Source organism: Pituophis catenifer, unplaced genomic scaffold, assembly GCF_029215685.1.
Source record: "Pituophis catenifer annectens isolate HBS135680 unplaced genomic scaffold, rPitCat1.0.hap2 SCAF_11, whole genome shotgun sequence".
Classification (NCBI taxonomy): Eukaryota; Metazoa; Chordata; class Lepidosauria; order Squamata; family Colubridae; genus Pituophis; species Pituophis catenifer.
This window is the reverse complement of record NW_027256891.1, coordinates 17692337-17702101: the sequence shown is the minus strand read 5'-3', so window position 1 is coordinate 17702101 and position 9765 is coordinate 17692337. Positions and strand designations below refer to the sequence as shown.

General features: G+C 44.1%; 1 protein-coding gene across 2 annotated transcripts in view; it reads right to left on the bottom strand.

Annotated features, from left to right (window-relative positions):
• The window catches only part of SYTL4 (synaptotagmin like 4), a 38102-nt gene continuing 28337 nt past the window's right edge, over nt 1–9765 (bottom strand). Inside the window, exons 13-17 of one of the 2 annotated variants that reach the window (XM_070951667.1) lie at nt 9500–9661; nt 5248–5353; nt 4128–4239; nt 2819–3027; nt 1–595 (exon numbers count right to left, since the gene is read on the bottom strand). In XM_070951667.1, the coding sequence (XP_070807768.1) occupies nt 453–595; nt 2819–3027; nt 4128–4239; nt 5248–5353; nt 9500–9661 (732 nt within the window). In that variant the 3' untranslated portion in view covers nt 1–452. The remainder of the gene's footprint in view (nt 596–2818; nt 3028–4127; nt 4240–5247; nt 5354–9499; nt 9662–9765) is intronic. The other variant, XM_070951668.1, reaches the window with a different exon arrangement.

Below are 9765 nucleotides of genomic sequence, written 5' to 3'. Positions count from 1 at the left end.
TTGAATTCCTGCAGCTTCTGCAGGATAGATTTGAACTTTATTCCAATGACCCTTTCCTGCTGACAAAGAAAGAAGGCAGCAGTGACATTTAAAACCGGATGTACAAATACAGCTTACACCCAAAGGGCTTTAAAAAAAGAAAACAAAAACGAGGACAGCACAGGAAAGGGAGCAGGAAGGAGAAGAAAAGAACAGGGGGGAAAAAAATTAAAAGGCACTTTGAGACGCCGAAAAGAGCTCGAGCACCAACAATATTGCAAAAAAAGTACGAATCTCCGAAATAAAACAGCTGGCCAGAATATATTCCCTTCTTTAGAAGGAGCCTGTCTGAACAGCTGTTGCAAAATGAGCTCCTGTGGTAAGCGAGCTGGACAGTTTTGGGCCAGCTCTCCAGATTACCCGCCTCTTTTATTCCCCCCAGATTTTGATTGTCCAAGCAAGCGGGGACAAAATTACGGCTTCGTCTTGATCATGGTGGCCCGAAGAGGAAGGGTCCCTTCAGCCCAAGATCCTGGGTACTGGCGCATTTTCTGCCACAGGTTTATCTCCTCGCCCGTGGAATCCATCCAATCGACTGCTTGGCCGTTACTCATTCCTGCAGAAAGCGAAAGGAAGGATTAAAGAGGAGACAAAGGATCCTGAACAGATAAAGGACTAGTAAAGGTAAAGGTTCCCCTCGTACATATGTGCTAGTCGTTCCCGACTCTAGGGGGCGGTGCTCATCTCCGTTTCAAAACTGAAGAGCCAGCGCTGTCTGAAGACGTCTCCGTGGTCATGTGGCCGGCATGACTCAACGCCAAAGGCACACGGAACGCTGTTACCTTCCCACCAAAGGTGGTCCCTATTTTTCTACTTGCATTTTTTAGGTGATTTCGAACTGCTAGGTTGGCAGACGCTGGGACAAGTAACGGGAGCTCACCCCGTTACGCAGCACTAGGGATTCGAACCGCTGAACTGCCCACCTTTCGATCCACAAGCTCAGCATCTTAGCCACTGAACCACCGCGTCCCTACCTAGGACTAGGGGGGGTTATTATTTTAAAAAGTAGGTCTTTTTCAAAACACGAAGGGCTCTTATTTTTCAAATAAATGAGAAACAAAAAAGGACGAGGGGTGTCACGATAGCCGTATTCCAGTATTTGAGGGGCTGCCACAAAGAAGACGGAGGGTCCGCTTATTTTCCAAAGCACCAGAAGGCAAGGCCAGAAACAATGGATGGAAACTAATCAAGGAGAGAAGCAATTTGGAATGAAGGAAAAACTTCCTAACAGTGAGGACAATTAACCAATGGAACAGAAGTTGCCTTCAGAAGACTGGAGGTTTTTAAGAAGAGATTGGACAGCCATTTGTTCAGAATGGCATAGGGTCTCCTGCTCGAACAGGTGGATGGACTACAAGACCTGTAAAATCCCTTCCAGCTCTATTCGGATTGGTTCATCTTCTTTCTTTTAATGACCCCATAATCCCCTGTGGGGTGGAGTCTGGGCAACTGAATGGAGCTAGCAGAGTGTTTCATGGCCGGATGCCCTTCCTTGTCGCCAATGCAGAGTTTTGTTCAGCAGATGTATTCTCAGTGTGCCCAGAGAGAGAAATATCTGGATCGAACTCACAGCCTCCTGATTGTGAGGCGACAGCGCCACCTCTAGGCCATCGCACCACTCAATTCTGAATGGACTGACTGAGAGAAATCAGTCCTTGTAGTACAGGTAGAGTAACATGGTTGCTAAGTGGATCTGGCTTCTCCGTGAGACTTTGCTTGTCAAGTGATCACATGGCCTTGGGACTTTGCAACCGTCGTAAATACATGCCAGCTGTCAAATGTCTGAATTTCGATCACGTGACTGTGGGGATGCTGCAAGAGTCAGGTGGAAAATGGTCACAGGTCACTTTTTTCAGTGCCATTGTAACTTTGAATAGTCACCAAACGAATGGTTGTAAATCGAAGACTATCTGTACATACAGAGACAAACACCCCTTCAGCCTGATCCACTGCAAAGCATCGAAGAGGTCGAAGATAGCGTATGGATGAAGGTGCCAGTCCACTTCTAGGTTAGAAGAGCTAAACTCACAACATTGTTGTTTGGAGAGAAAAAAAAATGGGAGAAGAGCAGGGGTGAAATGTTCCCCTGGGTTCAGACCGGATCGCCTGATCCGGTAGCGATGGCGGCGGGTGGTTCGGAGAACCGGTAGCAAACATCTCTGCCCCCTCCCCCAACGCCCAGCTGAGCCGCGCAATCATCAGAGGCTTTTTTTTATTTTTAAAAGAATTTTTTCTACAACCTCTTCGGCTGAAAAAATGCTTTTAAAAGTAAAAAAAAAAAGCCTCTGATTATCGCGCGGCTCAGCTGGGATCGTCAGAGGCTATTAAAAGCATTTTTTTTAACAACCTCCATAGAGGTTGTAGAAAAAATGTTTTTAAAAGAAAAAAAAAGCCTCTGACGATCAGGCAACTCAGCTGGGATCGTCAGAGGCTTTTAAAAGCATTTTTTACAACCTCTTCGGGCGAAGAGGTTGTAGAAAAAATGGTTTTAAAAGTAAAAAAAAAAAAAGTTGGCCACGCCCACCCAGTCACATTACACCCACCACCAAGCCACGCCCACAGAACCGGTAGTAACAAATTTTACATTTCACCACTGGAGAAGAGAACCTATCTACATTGAGCAGGATGCAAACCTAGCCCAAAAATGAAGTCAAGACACTTAAAAATCCATCCTAAGTCCGCCAGAGCTCTCAAATTCAACCCATTTCTTTTTAAAGTGCCCAATTCCAGACGTCTGTAAAAACTAGTAGAACCTCAATGGATCCTGTTACTTTCTCACCGTTGCCAACTCCAAGCCGGACGCCGCCCAAGAAATCATTGCTGGACAAAGGCTCTCGGTCCCACACTGTGAGTTCCAGACAGATGTGGTACAAATCCTCCGCAAAGATGTTATTGTAGACCAGCGTGTGATTGTAGTGAGGGTTCAGACTCTTCTTCACCACGGGGGTCTTCTTCTTTGCGGTCCTGTTCTTCAGAGGGAGCAAATTCCTGTGGACAGGAAGGAGTCGGTGCTCATTTGTGAAAAAGGCTCTTACACTTGCCCAGGGGTCTGCAACCTTAAACTCTCAAAGAGCCATTTGGACCAGTTTCCCACAGAAAAGAAAACACCGGGAATCACAAAACCTGGGTGGGTGTGGCCAACTCAACGTCACTCACTCCCACCCAGTCACATGACACACACCCCAGCCATGCCTATGCAGGTTCTGTAGCTCCCAGTGTTTTCTGTGGGAAACAGGTATCTCTCTCTCTCTCTGTGTGTCTCTCTCTTTTTCTTTCTATCTCTGTCTCTTTCTCTCTTTTTCTCTCTCTCTCTGTCTCTTTCTATCTCTCTGTCTGTCTCTCTCTCTTTCTCTCTCTCTCTCTCTCTTTCTCCCTCCCTCTCGCACTTTCTCTCTCTTTTTCTCTCTCTGTCTCTGTCTCTCTCTCTGTCTGTCTCTTTCTCCCTCTCTCTCTCTCTCATCTCTCTTTCTCTCTCATCTGTTTCTCTCAGGCCAGGCGAGGAGTGACTGGAAGGTGAGGGCGAGGGGCGTGGCCAGCCAGTGGTGGGTTCAGCTGACAGGGAGCCACATCAGGGGGATGAAAGAGCCACATGCGGCTCCGGAGCCATGGGTTGCCGACACCCGCACTTCCCAAAACTAGTTGACCCAGAACTGTGGGGCAGAACAGAATGGATCTTCTTGAGAAGTTCAGCTCCAGCAACAACACACCGCTCGTCCTTAAGACCCTGAAGAGAAACTTCTCAATGCTTAGAGAACAGGATATTTTTCATAACTTGTTCATCCACCCTTTTACTAGCAAAAGCAAACAGAAAGAAACTACCTGCATAATTTGTGTAAGGACACAGTCCTGCTGTGTGTCTTTTTATTAAAACAGGAATCAGATTTTTGTTTTCCGTTCCAATATTCCACAGTTTACACAGCCTTGAGCCAAGGACATTCATTCAAACATTTGACCATGGTGCAGTGCAGACTGTGACAGTTATGTAACTTATAACCAGGCACACACGGGTCAGTGTTGAGGACAACTGCTCCAATCTCTCACTTCCTTTCTATTCAGCACTCATTTAAAAGCCTCTCTCCATTGCTCACCCCTTGACAAAGCTGTCCGACATCCCGCCGGATTTGGCTGCAGTCAAGTTCTTGGCTTCTTTGATCCAGACCTGAAGTTCACCGCCTTCTTCCTTTTTGCCTAACAAAAGACCTTGGTGAGAAGGGTGACAACCCCAAAATAAAACCATCCAAAAACAGTTTCCTTGACCCAGGGGAGTATTTACCGTATTTTTCAGACTATAAGACGCACTTTTTTGTTTTCCATAAGGGGGCAAAAATGTCTGTCCGTCTTATAGACTGAGTATTGCCGAAGCCCTGCCCACCTGCTGGCCGTTTTTTTTTTTGCCTTCGGACGGCCCGTTTTCGGGCCTTTTTTCAACCTTTATCAGGCCTTTTTGGGCCCGTTTTCAGGGATTTTTTTGAGGCTTTTTTGGCCCAGATTTTTGGAAAAAACTGGGTCAAAAAAACCCCTTGAAAACGGGCCGAAAAAAGCCAAACAAATGGCTGGAAAAAGCCTCAAGAACAGGCTGAAAAAAAGCCTTAAAAACGGGCCCAAAAAATGGGCTTGAAAAAAGCCTTGAAAACAGGTTGAAAAAAGCCTTGAAAATGGCCCAGAAAAAGCCTCAAAAACGGGCCAAAAAAAGCCAAAAAAAATTGGGCCGGAAAAAGCCTTGAAAACAGGTTGAAACAAGCCTTGAAAATGGCCTGGAAAAAGCCTCAAAAATGGACCAAAAAAAAGCCTCAAAAACGGGTTGAAAAAAGCCCCATAAACGGGCTGAAAAAAGCCTCAAAAACAGGCAAAAAAAAAAGGCTGGAAAAGGGCAAAAAAAGGCCCGAAAATGGGGTGCTCGGAGGCCAAAAACTTTTTTTTTTCTTGTTTTCTTCTTCTAAATTTAGGTGCGTCTTATAGTCAGGTACGTCTTATAGTCCGAAAAATACGGTACATCCCTAACTAACCCCGCTATAAAATCTGAAACCTGAAAAAGCTGTCTTCCATCACCAAATAGGTCAAGCTTTCTCCATCTCAGGGGAAAAGAAAAGCTTTGTTCTTTGAACATCTGGAGCTAATGAGAAACGAAGCCTCCAGGCACAAACAATTTTTTTTCGTTTTTTGTAGTTTCATCCAAGGAAAAGCTGTTTAAACATTCTGAGCCCTCACCTTTCTTCCCATTTCCTGCACTGAGATGTTTAGCTGGTGGGATGAACTTCAAGGATACCACTATCTCGCCTTTGTACTGAGAAGAAGAAGAAGCTTCTCCGAGGTTCTAGAAGAGAAAAAGGGCAATGCCACGGATTAATCGTGCCCAGAGCAATTCCTGAATGTGAAGTTATCGCAACCAATGTAGCCCTGGCAGGATTTACTCCTGAAAAGAAAGCTACATGTGAAACGGGGCAGGGGGAATTACAGATAACCCCGACTTACAACAGTTTCATTTAGTGACCGTTCAAGGTTACAACGTGACTTATGACCATTTTTCACACTTATGACTTATTGCAGCGTCCGCATGGTCACGTAATCAAAATTCGGATGCTTGGCAATTGACTCACATATTTATGACGGCTGAAGTTTTCATGGGATTCTCTTTTGCGACTTTCTGACAAGCAAAGTCAACGGGGAAGCCAGATTCACTTAACAACCATGTGACTAACTTAACAACGGAAGCAATTCACTTAAAAACTGTGGCAGGAAAGGTCGCAAAATAGGGACAAAACTCACTTAGCAAATGTCTCACTCAACAACATAAACATTGGGCCCCATTGTGGTCATAAGTCAAGGACTACCGGTATTCAGAAGCAGAGCTAAAAGGGAGATGAGGGGGAAGGGACGTTATAAGGAATTGCAAAGGAGTATAAATGCTGAGTTTTTAAAAAATACAAGGAAGGAATTAGTCAAAATATAAATATTGAATTTAGAAACTGAAGGAAGGAAATATCCAGAATATATATGCAATGAATTCTGGTTCTGCAGGGCCGACACCATCATTGGCAGAGTGACCTACACAAACAAAACATACAGAAAATGTCTAAGACAGAACAAATCCCGATTCATAAAGCTTCAGAGTGGCTTTAAAAATGGGGAAGAATCCAAAAACAATCATAGCAGAACTTCAACCAACTTGGTGTCTGACTTCCAAGTACTAGTGTCGTACTCTTTAGGGGACTAGTAGCTCGTGGGGCTAATGTCTCAGTGGGGTTGGATACATAAACTCGATTCTCATGTTATCCTAGAACATAGTGCAGAGTGCACTGAAAGAGTGCAGAGAAGAGCAACAAAGATGATTAGGGGATTGGAGGCTAAAACATATGAAGAACGGTTGCAGGAACTGGGCATGTCTAGTTTCATGAAAAGAATGACTAGGGGAGACATGATAGCAGTCTTCCAATATCTCAGGGGCTCCCACAAAGAAGAGGGAGTCAAGCTATTCTCCAAAGCACCTGCGAGCAGGACAAGAAGCAATGGATGGAAACTCATCAAGGAGAGAAGCAACTTAGAACTAAGGAGAAATTTCCTGACAGTTAGAACAATTAATCAGTGGAACAACTTGCCTCCAGAAGTTGTGAATGCTCCAACACTGGAAGTTTTTAAGAAGAGGTTGGATAACCATTTGTCTGAAGTGGTATAGGGTTTCCTGCCTATGCAGGGGGTTGGACTAGATGACCTCCAAGGTCCCTTCCAGATCCATTATTCTATTGTCATAGATGTGGACACGGCTTGTTAACTAAACCGCATTTTACTAAGCTATAAGCTACCCATTACAAACAGGAGCAGCCAAGTTAGTACAGCGAATCAAGCCACAGTCCAATACAGATTGCAATGATTTAAGGCATGAACCCAAGCTGTTTGTTGGACAGAGGCCCACAGAAATAAATAAAGAGTATACTGAATGCTTCTTGGTAGCACCAGAGGTCGGAGGCAACGTTATTCCCCTGCTGTTATTTGCTGCTTTTCAAACAAATATAATCTGTTTTTCTGTGTATGTTTGTATATTATATAGCTTAGATTATTACTGTATCTCCCTGGAGATTTTCATATAGCCCAGGCAAAGAGGAAAGAAAAGGGAAGGAAGAAAATAATTGACTTTAAAACGCCTTGGTGGCGCAGCAGACTAAAGTGCTGTTAAGTAGCACCAGCTGCCTGCAATTACTGCAAGTTCGAATCTCACCAGGCTCAAGGTTGACTCAGCCTTCCATCCTTTCGAGGTAGGTAAAATGAGGACCCGGATTGTGGGGGCAATAAGCTGACTTTGTATAAAAAAGAACACTGCTTAGGGGGGGGCGAAAGCCCTACTAAGCAGGTATATACAAAAAGTATAAAGGCTATTGCTTAACGCATTGTAAGCCGCCCTGAGTCTCCGGAAAAGGGCGGCATATAAATCGAACCAATAAATAAATAAATTGGAGCAATTAGAAAGATTTTGAAGGCACCAAAAAAAAAAAAAATCTCGTCTGAATTTAGAATCAAAACTGTTAAAACTAAGCCTTGTCATTCTGTCTCTGCAGTGACAAAACTGGTTTGGCTGCAAAAGGCTCAAAACTAAATGATCAGAAAAACAAGTCGAAGAATTATTCAAACCGGTCTTTCCCGTTCCAATTATTCAAATGACTGGACGGAAGTTGGCACTTTCAGATGAACAGTAAGTAAAACTACAGTAGTGGCCAAAATTGTGGAAACCTTTTGGTGTGCATTGTGCCAAATTAATTCAGGAGCAGTTTGATTTCAAAGTATGCTCCGTGCAGAAGGGAAATGAAGAGCCCAATCAGATTTCTCCACTAAATTTGATGAGAGCCATTACATTACATAGCCACCAATAGCCTCCCACCGACCAGTTCGTTCTCACAGGGAGGAACTACTCAGGGTACCGTCAGTCAAATTATGTCGACTGGCGACTCCCAGGGGGAGGGCCTTCTCTGTGGGGGCTCCAACCCTTTGGAATGAACTGCCCCCGGAGATACGGAATATCCCTGATCTCCATGCTTTCCGCCGTGCCCTCAAGACCCTGATGTTCCAACAGGCAGGGCTAAACATACAAACATGTGAATGATTTTTTAAATGTTATCTAATTCTGGGTTTTATTTAATTGACCAAACTAAGTAATAATTTTAATTAGCAATTTTATGATGTTTGTGTGTCTATATTTTTCTTGACTGTACACCGCCTTGAGTCCTACGGGAGAAAGGCGGTATAGAAATATAATAAATAAATAATAAATAAATAATTACCTCATTCCTTTCTCTCAAAAACGACTATTGGTAGTCTTGACTTACGACCACAATTGAGCCCAACATTTCTGTTGCTAAGCGAGACAGTTGTTAAGTGAACTTTGTCTCAGTTTACAATCTTACTACAGTAGTGGCCAAAATTGTGGAAACCTTTTGGGAAAAGTGTATTTTCTAACGCCACTTTTTTTTTTTTTTGAGTAGTATCATAAAATTATATATCAATGGAAAGATAATTGAATCAAGAACGTAATGCAATAACTTTTAGGAAGGATTTGCTATTAGAATAGCAGTTACAGTATAAAGAAGAAAAGTGAAACACGTAGAAAAAACGAGATATACAAAAATGATCACCGTGTCAGTTAATATTTAGTTGGGTAACCTTTAGCATGAATTGGCCATGCCTCTCATGGCTGCCATTTTGTGAGAGCACCAGGCATACTTGTGCCCCAAAAGGCTGCTAAGGGCTACTAACGTTGTTGACAGGTTTTTTTTTTTTACATCTAAATAGAGCGAGTGACTCTGAAAATCCATTGTATAAATACTGTACTTTTCTGAGTATAAGACACACTTCCCTCCCCAAAATGGGTGAAAATTATGGCGTGTCTTATACACTGAATGTTGCCGAAGACCCACCCACCCGCCAGCCCCCACCCTTCGGCCATTTTTGGCCTCTGCGCATCACGTTTTCAGCCTCCACACACCCTGTTTTAGACCGGTTCCAGGCTGTCGGGATCACCACAGCACATTGTTGCCAATCGCACCTCCGCATGTCACATTTTTGGCCTCCACACGCCCCATTTGTGGCCTCCATGCGTTGAATTTTCAGTCGGTTCCAGGTGACGGGGATTGGTGGAGGCGGCGATGGGCTCTGGCGATCCCCGCAGTCTGGAACAGCTGATTGGCAGTATTCCGGGAGGCCGATCCAACCGCCAATCAGCTGTTCGTGCTAAATCAGGCTGCGATAACGTACTGAAGCTAACCAGGCTGTTTGCTGTTTGCTGCAAAGATGCTAGCCAGATGAATATCGATGGATGCTGGTAGGCAGAGGCAGATTTTTTTTTTCTTGTTTTCCTCCCCAAAAACTAATGTGCATCTTATACTCCGAAAAATACGGTATCTTCCAGAAACACAACCAAGAGCTACATTACTTTGACCGCAAAAGGATAGGAACCGTGACAGACTCAACTGACCTTTCCATGTAGGGGAAGACACTCTTCCAACTGGCTGTCGAAATTCCAGGCATCCATCGGGATATCCACCTCCCCCAAGAAGTGATTCCGTCCAAAGCGGTCATGATGCCAAACAGAGAACTGTAAAGTTCTGGTCAACAGAAGAGACTTCTGGATCTCGTACTGTGACAAGATGAAACAAAAAGAAGAGTTTTCACTAGCAGCCTCTCAAAAACGCGAGCCTCTTTTTTGAAAGCTGGACAAAATACTTGACTTGGAAACAAGCT